The 14,379-nt window shown below is 40.6% G+C and overlaps 1 protein-coding gene and 1 non-coding gene across 3 annotated transcripts; one reads left to right on the top strand and one right to left on the bottom strand.

Annotated features, from left to right (window-relative positions):
- The first annotated feature begins 2,088 nt into the window (after positions 1-2,088).
- POLE4 (DNA polymerase epsilon 4, accessory subunit) lies at positions 2,089-14,099 on the top strand. Of its 2 annotated transcripts, XM_057743424.1 has the most exons (4): positions 2,097-2,355; positions 2,977-3,061; positions 3,750-3,791; positions 13,778-14,099. In XM_057743424.1, the coding sequence occupies exons 1-4, from the start codon at positions 2,146-2,148 to the stop codon at positions 13,789-13,791; spliced, it is 351 nt and encodes a 116-aa protein (XP_057599407.1). In that variant the 5' UTR covers positions 2,097-2,145; the 3' UTR covers positions 13,792-14,099. The 2 variants fall into 2 exon arrangements, with proteins under 2 accessions (XP_057599408.1, XP_057599407.1); XM_057743425.1 differs by lacking the exon at positions 13,778-14,099 and having other exon boundaries at positions 2,089-2,383; positions 3,750-3,792.
- LOC130857987 (U6 spliceosomal RNA) lies at positions 4,809-4,910 on the bottom strand. Its single transcript, XR_009054969.1, has one exon. It is a non-coding gene; the product is annotated as a U6 spliceosomal RNA (small nuclear RNA).
- Positions 14,100-14,379: the final 280 nt, after the last annotated feature.

The following is a 14,379-nucleotide window of genomic DNA, read 5'->3' as shown; positions in this document are numbered from 1 at the left end:
CCAAAGCACATCGTTTCAATACAAACAGGTTTCAAAGAGCCCTGACATTGTAAGCAATTCGTATCGCTCTTGTGTTGCTGCCTTTTTCTTGCTGTGAGAGATATAACATTAGCCAAAAAAGCATAAAAAGATGTTTACTGCACCTGAACAGGAATAATTGGTGCCTGAACTCTATGAAGAGTCTTCAAGTGCAGTCTTAATACAATGAACAAATATGTAAATACCTCTATCGATGATTCTAAATCTTCATTGATAAATATCAACACAACATGGGCCCATAAATTTTGAAATTCACTTAAAAATCAAATTGTTTAGATACGCAAGAGCCCTGAAAAAATATCTTTCTAGGTTCCTGCACATCAGGGATGGCCCTGGTCATTGGTGATCTTGAAAATACAGTCTCAGTAGGCTGGTGGTGATAAATTCCTCCCTGGAGTAAGTGCAAGAGAGAGCGAAAAGGGATAATTGGAGACAGTGAATATAGAGAAGTTTGCAAAAGACTTTTGTTGCAAATAAGAGCAAAGAAATAAGCCAGAAGTTGGGGGGCGGGTTGTGTGGGATCAAAAATGAATTTTTTGTAAAGATGTATGCTAATAGGAATAGTTCAGCAGAGGGAGGAAAAGTTGATGCTGTAGGAGAGGGAGAGCACGTGAGAGAAGAGATGCCAGAGTGATTTCCTTGAGAAGGCAAGAAGGGTTGGGTATCTAATGGACAAAGGTGGAAGGGGTGGGCTTGGAAATGAGCACTGACATTTCAGTGCAGCAGCAGGTGGGAAGGCAGAGTACCTGGGTGTAGGTATTGTTAGGTGTGTGTAGGCGTGGTGAAGAGAGTTGGCAGAAGCTCCATTCTCAGTGCTTCTATTTTCTTTGTAACATAGCAACCGAGGTCATCAGCAGAGAGAGCCAAGTGGATTGAGGAGAAGGTGTGATGTTTGAGGAGTAAGGAGAAGGTGTCAAATAATCACCTGGTGAGTAGGCAAGTGAGCAGTATGTGGTGGGATTGCTGGCTGCCCTGTTTGTCACTTGAGACTGACGACTGACAAGACCAGACAGTTCGGTTTTTGTTGTTCTATCAACATACAGCTGCGGGGGTGTCAGTGTAGAATTGTCACAGGATTCAATTTAACCCAGATTAATGTGCCATAATCAGCCTGTTGCCTCTTAGCTCCAGATCCACCTTCATTGCTTGCTGGTGAAGTCAGAACGTTCCTCCTCAACCAGATGATTACGATGTTATGATGTTATGCTATATCAGCAGAGTGCAGTGGAGGACAAAAGGGGCATTTCCTGGTCCCAGTGTGCTTTATTTTGGGAGCAGGTTTTTGTAGTGCACAGCGGCCAGCAGTGCGCAGCACCTCTCCTTAGGCATCTTTCCGAAGCACCCCAGAAGGTGAATTGCCCATAAGTCCTGCCAGGGGGCACTTCAACAACTTTGCTGCTCAGTGAGGTGTGGCTGCACCCTTTGCAACAAGATCTTGATCTCGGCTCTGGTGGGAGAGGGTGCTCTCCCGTGTTCATTCCATCCTTGGGTTTTCTACCCCAGCCCTGGGAGCATACATGCAATTCCCCTATTCTTTAGAATTATCTTTGCTCCTCAATAGTCAATCCCCTCTTACAGTTAGGGATTTTTATATTAAACTTCCTGTTCAAATTACTTTCCTTGCTCAAACCCTGATATGGTTTCTTTCTCCTAATTGGACCCTAACTGATGTTGATGAGGTTTTGTCACGAGAAAGAGAGAAGAATTGTTGAAATGATGTTCATCACATTTCTTTTCCCTCCTACATTTTTATTGCCCCTATTTTAGTCTCCTCCAGTAGCACATAAACTTGTTCAAGTTTCTCCTATGTATATTTCTATTACTGCTTTTACTTTTACAATCAAGTTTCTCAAAAGAGGGCTCCACTAGGCAGGATGGCGTGTGCGAGTGACCGGGGACGGCCAGCCAGACCACCACACCCCAGAAGCGGTGAGAGTACCGCGAAAGACTCCTCAGGCGCCTTGCGCAACTCGCCAGAGCGCCCCGCCCCGTGAAGGGCGGAGTCACGCGCCAGTAGGGGGCGTGGCTCCCACTGCGCGCGGGAAAGGGGCGGGCGCCTCCTGCGCGCGCACAGTCGGCGGCCGCGCGCAGCACGCTCGGGCCCGGATGGCGGCGGTGGCGCCAGGAAACGGGGCTCCTCGGGAGGAGGAGGGCGCCGGTGGGGACGCAGCGGCTCCGCAGCCCCAAGCCCCCACGAGTGCGCCCGGGGCTCGTCTCTCGAGGCTGCCTCTGGCGCGAGTGAAGGCCTTGGTGAAGGCAGACCCCGACGTGACGCTCGCGGGACAGGAAGCCATCTTCATTCTGGCACGAGCCGCGGTGCGGCGGGGGCACAGTGAGGGGCGGGGTGCGTGGCTAGGGGCGGGGCTCGGGGCCCTGCCGAAGGGCGGGGCTTAGCGAGCCTTTGGGCCAGGTTTGAGGAGAGGGGGCAGCCAGAGGAGGATATGGGGCGGGGTGTGCTGAGGACCCGGGGGTGAGAGAAGGGCTGGGGCCAGATTCTGAGGTGTGAGTATAGGAAGGGAAGACAGAAGAGGGGTCACATGCAGACTGGTTTGCTAACACACCTACCTCTTCCTGAGGGCCTGGACGCGACTTTAATTTGCATCTCTAGTCTAACCCTGAACTTGTGGGAATCTCAAGTAAATGAGTGGGGTGGAGCTACAAGTGAGAGAGGGACGGATGTGTTATGGGCCACTGCTGGAGGGGGAAGGGGACTAGACCTCCCGTCACGAAGTCGTGGAGAACCTTCAGCTCCCCTGAGTACCTCCCTTTCACCCCCGTCCGTCCCCCGTGTCGTGTCCCTCCCCCCACCCCGCCAACAGAAGCACACACAAGAATTGTACTAGAATTCATTGATACAACTCTGCTTGGTGGTTTTGTTTTTTTCAATTTTAACTTTTACTGTTTTTTTTTTTTTTTTTCTGCTTGTTTTCTTCACAGGAACTGTTTGTGGAAACCATTGCAAAAGATGCCTACTGTTGTGCTCAGCAAGGAAAGAGGAAAACCCTTCAGAGGAGAGATTTGGGTAGAGTGTCACTGTACTGTCTTGGATCTGGGGGCAGACAAGGGAGGCTGGTCAAGGCTTTCCCTTACACTGGTCAAGAGGGCATCACTGTAAGATGAGAGGTGCCACAGGTCCCTTCCTACAGTGTTTTCTCTTGGGCTGCCACAGTGCCAGAAAACCCTACCTCCTGAATCTCTATGCTTTGGGTGGCTGGAGAGGTGCTGGGACAGAGACCCGAAGGAGTCTAGGTGTGGCCAAAGCTAACTAGACCCCTTTATATCTTCTGCCATATTGTACCAGGCCTGACCTTTTTTTTTTTTTTCTTCTCACCTAGGAAGTAGAGATTTGATTTCTGACTCTACTTTTTAGCTGGTGCCCTAGAACATCTGTAAGCTTTTGTATGCCATAATCTCACTTTCCCTGCTGTATAGCAAACTGTTCTCTGATGACTTTCAGAGCAAAGGTGTTCCCCTCAGTGAACAGTATTTATGCAGGCTTTTCTTATTTTCTTACTCTTGTAGAGAGACAGCTGATACATAAGATTTGGTGGTGGAGTAGATATAGATCTCAAGATAGCAAGGGACAAATTTTGTAAATGCCCTCATTTGCATAAAGCCTCATGCCCTTCACTGTGTGGGTTGTGCTTTTGTAAGAGGTTGATGCCCAAATGACCAGAGTTAGTCAGGTGTCCCTTTACCTTGTGTTTCAGATAATGCAATAGAAGCTGTGGATGAATTTGCTTTTCTGGAAGGTGAGTTCTCTATCAGTGGGTAATCATTTCCACCTGTCTTTCCGATGCTAACGATCCGAGTTCAAAACCTTATATAATTGATGGCCTGGTTCTTTCTTGTTCATATCGGAATAACTCTTTCTCCCTATTTCCTATTAAGATAGGAAAAAAAATTCCAATTCAAACTCCCTTGGGTAATTAGAACTTCTTCCTGAAAACTGAGTAATCATAAAAAAATGGGAGGGACTATAAAGACCCCAGTGGAGTTAGGTGGATTCAGAAGTTTGATTCTTACTTTGATCTCCATCCTTGGATATAAATCTTACTCTTCATCATAATGCAGAAGATCAAAAATGGTTGCCAACATTTAAAGGGCTGCTGCTTCTTATTTTTTCTTCTTCAGCAGTCTGTGTAAAGTGATTATTTTGCCACAGTCAGATTCTGTTCTGGCCTGTATCTATTTGTTCTTAGGAATTTCAGATTAACCCTTGTATACTAATTAAATCTTGTCTTTGAAATAGAAAATATTTGAAATATCTCATTTTAAATAACTTCTCTTGTTACTCTCTCTCCTACTTAACTCCTAAATCTGATTAGCTTACTCTTCCCTACATATATTCTGATAGAAGAGCTTTGCGAAAGCCATGCACCTTCAAGTTCATTCTCACCTTTGCCACACCAGGATGTTCTCACTGCCTCCCGGAAGGCTTTCAGAAATCTTTTCTTGAGTTTTTTTATTTCACTATTTTTACTCCTTTCTTCTGCAACTGTAATCAACCTAGGCCTCTGGCCCTTTTGATATATTCTTTTAAATGTCTTTTAAGATATATTCCCATGGCTAGCTTTAAGCCTAGATTATTGAGTAGTCTCTTAATTTGTAGCTCTTTTTAAAGCCTCTTTTCTGCTTACTTATTTTTCTTAAAGATAACTTGTTAGCTCCCCACCTAAGGCAGGCGACTTCTTGTGACTGACATCCTGTCAGTGCCTCAGTCAAAAATGTTTGGAGCCTAACTCTACCTGTTTATTTTTATTTTATTTTTAAATATGGAACGCTTCATGAATTGTGTGCCATCTTTGTGCAGGGGCCATGCTAATCTTCCCGGTATTGTTACAGTTTTAGTAAATGTGCTGCTGAAGCAAGAACTTCTGCTTATTTTTAATTACCATCTTTTCAAAGAGATGAGCGATATGATCAGATTTCCATCTTAAAGACATAACACTGCAGACCTGTGGTGCCAGGATGATAAATTGGAGGGTGCCAGAAATAGATGTGGAGAGAACTTAAGAAGTTTTCCATTTTAGCCTATACCATGCGTAGTGCTTGGCTTGGGTTTTTAATAAATGGGCATTTAATGAGTGGTGGATGTGTTCATCTTCATCTTTGGATTCAGTAATCTCAGTGGTTCAATCCCTCTGCTCCATCTACATTAGTAGATCTAATTTTGGTCATTTTAGCCTCCTTGGATTTAGGCAGTATTATTATTATTTTGTACCTGGTAAAATATAGTTTCTTATGTCCTTAGATGTGTATGTTCTAAGTGAAATTTTTTTTCTTTTTGAGTCAGTATATATTCATGTTTAAAAGTCAGATAGTTACCTAATGACATAATGAAATGCAGCTGCTGCCCCTCATCCTTTTATTGTTTGTTTTTAGCGTTTCAGATGGTTTCTTATATTTCTAAATAATATGCTTTGTCGATTTGTCAACTGTAGATGTTATCTTTTTGACTTCCTGCTATGATAAATTAAGGTTTGGTTAACCTATACTATCCCATCAGTCCCTTCCCTCCTTTCTGAATTTTGTAGTTTTATCATTATTTTTAGTTCCTTTGTTACCTTTGCAATTTGTATAACATACTAAAATATGTATTTTTTTTGTTGACTCCTCACTTTGTAAGGTATGATTGTTAGTGCACTAATTCCTTCCTTTCCCATTTTTGGCTCACTTCTAGCTCTCACTTTGTGTCAAGGCTGAAAACATACCTCCAAATAATAATTAAATCTTTCATGCTATATAGGTTGAGTTTAGAAGTTGAAAAACAGTGTTGTGAACAGTGTTCCTCTACCCTCTCTGTTCTTTAATCCCTTATATAGGTCCCCTCCCTTCAGGCAGCTGTTGTTAGTCTCTTGTGTAATCTTCTGGGTATTTTAATGTAAATATATTTATATATGTGTACATGTATATTCTTCTTTATGCTTTTCCTTATGAAATGAATATGGCATGGAATATGTATATCTTTATCTTTTGTGGATACTGCCAGATATCTTGTATACCTGATTCACATTTCGACTAGCAGTGTATGACATTTCCCATTGCTCCTCATTCTCACCAGCACTTGGTATTATCAGAGTTTGATTTTTGCCGGTCTGGTAGGAACAACATTAATAAGAGTTTTTTTCATAAAAGGGTTTGGATTTTGTTAAATGCTTTTTCTGTATCTGTTAAGATGATCATGTGGTTTTTGTCTTTGCTTTTGTTAATGTGGTGCTATCACAATGATTTGTGAATATTAAACTATACTTGCATCCCTGGAATAAATTCCACTTGATCATGGTATATGATCCTTTTTAAATATATTGTTGGGTTTGGTTTGCTAATATTTTGTTGAGGATGTTTGCATTTATATGCATCAGTGATGTTGGCCTGTAATTTTTTTTTCTTCTGTAGTTTCTTTGTCTGGTTTTAGTACCAGGGTAATGGTGGTCTTATTGTAGAATGAATTTGGAAGTTTCGAAATAGTTTGAGAAAGATAGGTATTAGCTCTTTTTTATAAGTTTGGTAGAATTTCTCTGTGAAGCCATCTGGTTCTGGACTTTCGTTTTCTGGTTGTTTTTTGATTCCTAGTTGAGCTTCACTACTGGTGATCCAGCTATTCAGATTATCTATTTCTTCCTTATTCAGTGTTGGAATGTTGTCTGTTTCTAGAAATGTATCCATTTCTTCTAGATTGCCCAATTTGTTGGCATATAACTGTTTGTAGTATTCTCTTACGATTTTTTGGTATCTTATTTCTTATATTGTTTATTTGCATCCTTTTTTTTTTTTTTTCGATGAGTTGACTAAAGACTTTTCAATTTTGTTTTATCTTTCAAAAAACCGGTTCTTGATTTCATTGATCTTTTCTTTCGTTTTATGTTTCTCTACTTCATTTTTTCCCTCTCTGATCTTTATTGTTTCCTTTATTCTGCTGACTTTTGGCTTTGTCCACTTTCTTCTGATTCTTTTAGGTGGTAGGCTGCATTGTTTATTTGAGATTTTTCTCATTTCTTGAAGTAGGCCTCTGTCACTCCTAACTTTTCTCTTAGAACTGCTTTGCTGCATCCCATAGATTTTGGAAAGTTGTGTTTGCATTTTCATTTCTCTTGGGATAGTTTCTGATTTCTTCTTGAATTTCTTCAGTGACCCATTGATTTTTTAGTAGCATATGTTTAGTCTCCATCTGTTTGTGTTTTCCCCATTTTTCTTCCTGTAATTGATTTCTAGTTTCACACCACTGTGGTGGGAGAAAATGCTTGATGTAATTTCTACCCTTTTAAATTTGTTGAGACTTGTGTCGTGGCCTGGCATGTGATCTGTCCTGGAGAACATTCTTTGTGCACTTGAAAAGAATATGTATTGTGTTGTTTTTGGATGGAATATCCTGTAGGTATCTCTTAAGTTTAACTGGTCTAATATGTCATTTAAGACCACACTTTCCTTATTGACTTTCTGTCTGGATGATCTGTCCATTGATGCAAGTGAGGTGTCAAAGTCCCCTACTATTATTGTATTATTCTCAGTTTCTCCCTTTATATTTGTTACTATTTGCTTTATATACTAGGTATATATTATTGCATGTTATATTCTGTTTTTGTGTTGATCCCTTTATCATTATATAGTGCCCTTCTTTGTTTTTTTTGTTATGGACTTTGTTTTAAAGGCTATTTTGACTGAGAGTACTATTGCTATCCCAGCTTTCTTGTCATTTCTGTTTGCATGAAGTATCTTTTTCCATCCCCATATTTTAAGTCTGTATATGTCTGAAGCTTTGAGGTGAGTCTCTTGTAAGCAGCATGATAGATAGGTATTTATTTATTTATCTGTTTTATTTATTGGCTGTATTGGGTCTTCGTTGCTGCACACGGGCTTTCTCTAGTTGATGCAGGAGGGGGCTACTCTTCATTGTGGTGCGCGGGCTCCTCATTGTAGTGGCTTCTCTTGTTGTGGAGCATGGGCTCTAGGTGCGTGGGCTTCAATAGTTGCAGCACATGGACTCAGTAGTTGTGGCTTACAGGCTCTAGAGCACAGGCTCAATAGTTGTGGCACACGGGCTTAGTTGCTCCGAGGCATGTGGAATCTTCCCAGAGCAGGGCTCGAACCTGTGTCTCCTGCATTGGCAGGCAGATTCTTAACCTAGGAAGTCGTAGGTATTGTTTTTTAATCCAGTCAACCACCCTATGCTTTTGATTGGAGTGTTTAGTCCATTGACATTTAAGGTCATTATTGATAGGTATGTACTTATTGACATTTTGTTCATTGTTTTCTGGTTTTTATAGTTCTTTCCTGTTCTTCTGCTTTTAGTTTCTTCCCTTGTGATTTGATGATTCTTTTTAGTGCTATGCTTATGTTCCTTTCTCTCTAGTTTTTATTGATTAATCATTTTTGATTTGTGGTTACCATGGGATTCATATATGTTGACCTATAGCTATAACTTCGTGTTTTAAACTGGTAGTCATTTAAGTTCAAACACATTCTAAAAGATGTACATTTTTTCACTTCCTTCCCACATATTTTGTGGTTTGGATGTCATATTTTACATCTTTATGTTTATTCCTTAACTGTTATTGTAGTTATAGTTAATTTTACAGTTTTTTTTTTTTTTTTGACTGCGCTTGTGGGATCTTAGTTCTCTGACCAGGGATCAAACCTTGGCCCACGGCAGTGGAAGTGCAGAGTCCTAACCACTGGACCACCAGGGAATTCCCTGTTTTTTGTCTTTTAGTCTTCATGCTAGCTTATTTCAGTGGTTGAATCACAGCCTTTAAATATATATTTGCCTTTATTTGTAAGATTTTTCCTTTCCTATAGATTCTTTCTTCATGTTGTAGCCTTTTATTTTTCACTTAAAGAAGACCCTTTAGCATTTCTACTTTCTATATCTGGATATCTGTTTCCTTCTTCAGGTTCAGGAACTATTCAGCCAGAATTTCATCAAATACATTTTTGATCCCTTTCTCTGTCTCTTCTTCTTCTGGGACCCCTGTAATTTGAATGTTGATATGCTTGATGTTGTCCCAAAGGTCCCTTATACTGTATTCATTTCTAATGTTTTTCTTTTTGCTGTTCTGATTGGGTGATTTCCATTATTCTACCTTCAGACCACTTTTGCATTCTTCTGTGTCACCAGCTCTAATGTTAATTCCTTCTAGGGTGTTTTTCATTTCAGTTTATTGCATTCTTCAGTTAATGACTAGTTCTTTCCTATGCTTTCTAGTTCCTTGTTAAAATTTTCACTCTTCATCTATTCTTTTCCCTAGTTCAGTTAGCATTCTTATTACTAACACTTTGAATTCTTTATCTGGTAAATTATTTATCTGTGTTTCATTAGTTGCTTTTTAGGATTTTTTCTGTGATCTTTCATTTTAAAGAAAGATCTGTCTTCTCTCTTCTCATTTTGCTTAGCTTTATCTGTCTCTGTGAAATTAGGTGAAACAGTTACCCATCCTGGTCTTCAAGGGGTGTGATTGTGTGGGAGCATCTCTATATAGTCTGTGTGTGCTCAGTGGCTTTGATGGGAGAGCTGGATCTGAAGTGAACACAAGTCACATCTTACCCCAGAGTGTGCTGGCAGCTATCACCTTGGTAGAAGGTGGGGCTGCTCATGGAGGTGCTAGAGCCAGAGGCAGGTGTAAGCCGGTCTTCTCCACTCCTCAGTTGCCAATACTACCCTATCAGGAGTAGTGTCAGGTCCCAAATTGCTGGAGCAGAAGCCCTGAGGGTAGGGTCTGAGTTGGTTCTGTTCACCTTTGAGTGTGTGCTCTTCCTCCCTCCCAGCATCAGCACCTTTGCTCCATAAGGGAACAGTGCTGGAACCAGAGCGGCTGGATTGGGCACCCAGTGGAGGCTGGGGCCTGTGCTTGGATGGTCGTGGCGCCAGTCAGAGCTACAGACTGCTGGTGATCTGCTGGCCCTGTGAATGCTAGTAATGGGTGCCCTTTCCCTGTTTGAATGCTTGGCCAGATTTGAGCCTACTCTGTCCTCCACAATTGTGCATTTTCCTCAGCAATGGCAGCCTTTGCGCTAGTGGGGAACTGTGCTGTAGAGCAAGAGGGCCAGAGTGGGCACTTGGTGTGGACTGGGGTGTGCACTGGGGTGGTCCCAGCACCAGTCACAACTCCAGACCACTCCTGATTTGCTGCCCTGTGACCACCAGTAATGGGTTCCCTTGCTCTATTCAGGTGCTAAGCCATGTCTGTCCCTCACAATTGTGTGTTTTCCTCAGCTGCGGCAGCCTTTGCCCTAGTGTGGACCTGTGCTGTGGAGCAAGGGGGGCTGGAGGGGGTGCTTGGTGTGGGCTGGGGCATGCACTGGGTGGTCACAGTTTCAGTCTGCTTCCTCTGCCTTGTTTTGGGAGTAAGTAAGCATATGTGCGCTCTTCACGAGTAGAGTCTAGGTTTCTTACAGCCACACTGTCAGTCCCACTGGATTTCAAATTAGCTAAGAGGACTTATCCTCCCTGTATTGGACCCCAGAACTGGTGTGCCCATGTTGTGAGTCAAACTGCTCACACTATCCAGGAAGGATCTCCAATCCCATGTAATCTGCTTTCTCTTCTGTATCCGCCCCTGGGGTATAGGTCCTGACCTGACCACTTCTCTTCCCTTCCTGCCTGACTCTGTGTGGATCTTTGTTACAGCTTTGATTGTACAGGAATTCTTCTACCAGTCTCCAGTTTGTTTTCAGTGTGAATTCCTCCACATGTGGATGTGTTTTTGATGTGTGTGATGTGAATTATTTTTAAAAATTCAGGCTTATAGTCTTTGTCTTTAAGTGGAGCGTTTAATGTAATTAATGACGTATATAGGTTAAATGTACCATCTTATTTTGTGCTATCTGTCTTATTTTATGTTTTATTTTTTTTTCTTTCCATTTTTTGCCCTTTTTTGGATGTAATTTATTCAGTTTCCCCTCTATCAATCTGAAAGTTATATACTTTTTTTTTTGACCTTACCCGTTACTACATGCATCCTTAATTTATCAGATCCTAGTATTAGTATCTTTCCCTTTATCCTAAACAGAATGGGATCTTAGAATCCGTTAGCTCAATTTACAAGTCCCTTATCCCCCACTCATGCTGTTAGTGTAACCTGTTTTGTTTTGTCTTTGTCAATCCACATAAGGCATTATTATTGCTATATCATACAGGCAGTGATGTATAAATTTATCCACATATTTATACTGTCTTTGCTCATCTTTCCTTTTTATATTTCTGCTCCTCCATTTGTTATCATTTTCTTTCTTCCTGAAGTAAATCCTAAAGGGTCTAATTGTAGTAAACTCTGCCTTTTTTTTTCTGGTATAAAAAAGCCTTTGTTTTACTTTTTTTTTCTACTTGCTCTGGCTCACTGATTTACTTTGTTTTCTGAGAGATATTTTGCTGAATATAGAATTCCAGGTGGAACTTTGTTTTAGCATGTTGAAACAATCATTCTCTTTTTTGGCTTTTGTTGTTTCTTTTGAAGCTAATTTGTCCCTTTTTTTCCCGTCTGCTTTGAAGATTTTATGTGTCTTTGTTTATTCTGCGATTTCAGTCTGATGTACCTAGGTATACATTCCATTTATATAGTCTGCTTTTTAAATCTGTGGATTGATATCTTTCATCTGTCCTGGAGAAGTCTCTTTCTCTCTCCCTTCTCTTGTTCTTTCTTTCTCCTTTCTCTCTGGGATTCACATTAAACATATGCTAAAAGTCAACCAAAATTTTGCTTCTCCATGATGTATTCTGTGTAATTTTTCTGACCTTCCAGTTTATTAATTCTCTCTTCAGTGGCGTTGTCTCCTTTAAACTTTTCTGTTGATTTATTAGTTTCAGTTCTTATTTTTGTATTTTTCAGTTTCTGTGCATTCCATTTAGTTTTTTTCAAATCTATTTTGTTACTTTGTGTTTGCTGCAGATGTTTTGAAGCTTGTCTTTTATTTTCTTAAACATAGTATGTACAGTTGTTTATAGTCTGTGTCCAATCTAATATCCAAAGCTTTTAAACCTGGTTTATTTATTTACTTTTCTTTCTATTGTTTCTGTTGGTACTGTCTCATGGTCTTTTTTCCTTGTATGCCTAGTTATCTTGGTATATTGGTCATCATGTTAGTATTTGAAAAAGTTATTGAATAATTATTTGAGGCCTGTATAACAAGACCTTTCTCCAAAGATTTTCATTTGCTTCGGCAGGGAAGCTAGGGGTATGTATCAATGCAGGATCTCCTTTTTTAATCCAAGACTTGATTCCTTGATTGCTGTGGTGATACAAACTAATGGCAGGTCTGTGAGGGTTCTGATTTAATTCTAGTCCAGCCTTGCTCTGAAGGTATAGCCTTTTGAGAATTCAGCTTTTAAAAAGGGGACCATTATCAGAACCTTTCCACTTGGGCAGATTCTCAGAATTGACTCTTCATTTGCTCAGCCAGAATCACAACATAGTTTCTCAGCTCTCGTTTGGGTTGGCAGATTCCCCTGAGGTAAAAGCAGTTTTGGAGGCTGAGTTTTCTTTGTGTTCTTTGTGTTATTGTCTTCTCTAGATTTTGAATTTGCCTTTTCTTGAGGCCTGTTTAATGCCTGAAGGATTTTCTTTTTAAAAATATTTTAATCAGCTATGTCAGTTGGTCTCAGGAGGAATTTGCCATTATCAAAAGCAGAAGCTTTTGAAAAAATTTGAGGTAGTTTTGCTTTGTTTTTTTGTTTCCTTATGTGTTCTTTTCCTTGAATTATTCTTTCTGATCTTTTGTTTTACTGGATGGCCTTTCTACAAATGCTTTGTAATTTTTATTCTATTTTAGAATGAGGGAATAAGAAGGCTATTTGGAACCTGTGTATGTATGTGTATGGAGGGTGGTTTTTGCCTTGCAGTTTTACTTTAGTGTGGGTAGGGGTGGGACCAGATGTTATGTTGGGGGCCTCCAAAGGCCAGAGTGCAGAAAGCTTGGCTGTGGGAAGCTGGAATTTTCAGAAGTTGCTCTAGTTCTCTAGATAATTCATTTAGTTCTTTAGAAGAGAGCCCATTGATTTTGTTTTCAAGTTGGATTTAGTTCAAATGCTTGTTTTCTGGTAGGGCTGCACACAGGAAGCGTTGTGGGGAGATGGGGTCAACTGTATCTCATATAGACCCCCTGAGTCATTACCCATTTTAGCCCTGCATCTCTTTTTGTCACTTTTGGTGTCAGAGTCTAGAGCCTCCCCATGAGTTTTCTAGATTGATGAGTTCCCACATCTGCTGTGCCCCTCTGTGTGTTTATTGTAGGCTCATTTTCCTCAGCTCTATTTATAAACATACTTCAGTCAGATTTCTGTCATTCAGTTTTTTGTTTCAACAAAATCTCTTTGTTGTAGATTTATATAAATACCTTTTAAAAGATTTTTTTCTTTTCAAGTGGAATCTGGCATGGGAGAGCATACAAACTTGTGGGTTCAGTTTCCCATCTTGACCTGGAACTTTTTCAAAAGTTAGAGAACTGCTTAGAGAACTTACTTATTTTGTGTCACTCACCCCTTGTGTAGTCTCAACAGGTGCTCATTAACACAATTTCTTAGCCCTTTTTCTACCTCTAATTTGAACTCTCCAGACTCAGTTGTCCACCATCTGTAATGACATTTTCCCCCAAGGATCTTTTGGATGGATATTCCTCAAAATGAGTATTTTGGTCTTAGAAGAAATGCCAGTACCAAAGTAGCTTCCACTTAACTTTGCCAAGTTTGCTACATTCATCCAGCTCTTCAGGCACCTTGCTTTAACATTGCTCTTTGTGGTTTTAGGTACTTTGGATTGATTGCTGAGCTGGGCAGTTTTGTGAGCCTGTACCTGCATCCTTCAGCTAGGCCCTCTGCAGGCCTCAGCTTTGAAGAAGAGTCTTTGGAATATGAAACTTACACACTTTTCCAATTCTACCTTCACCTAAGCCTGAATAAGCAGAGATCTCACCTGTTAGCTTTTCTCTGCAAGGTCTTCTACTACTTGTGTCTTCCGTTTCTGGCCTGGATGCAGCTGCTGCTGCTTGCGGTAGAGATATAGAAAATGATTTGTGTAGGTTGCTGAATAAATAATAAGGACCAAATAAAAGTTTTTGATCAACTTCAACCTAGTGTGTTTTATAATCTTGCCTTTGTTCTTACCTCATGACTGGAGAGCCACCATGCCTAGACACAGATCTTTCTGATCTTCCCTGCTAGCCATTGTAAACCTCTTTCATTTATTTGTTCATTTTTTTTTTCTTTTAGCACATCAGCAGAATGGGGCTCCAGAATTTATGGGATGTTGCTTAAGGTCTTCAGAGGTCAAATAAATGTGATCCTAGATTTAATAGCTTTATTGAGATATAATTCACCTACCATACAATTTACTCATTTAAAGTGTACAT

This window comes from Hippopotamus amphibius, chromosome 7 (genome assembly GCF_030028045.1).
Source record: "Hippopotamus amphibius kiboko isolate mHipAmp2 chromosome 7, mHipAmp2.hap2, whole genome shotgun sequence".
Classification (NCBI taxonomy): Eukaryota; Metazoa; Chordata; class Mammalia; order Artiodactyla; family Hippopotamidae; genus Hippopotamus; species Hippopotamus amphibius.
Note: the sequence above shows the minus strand (reverse complement) of the source record. Positions and strands in the feature narration are given on the sequence as shown.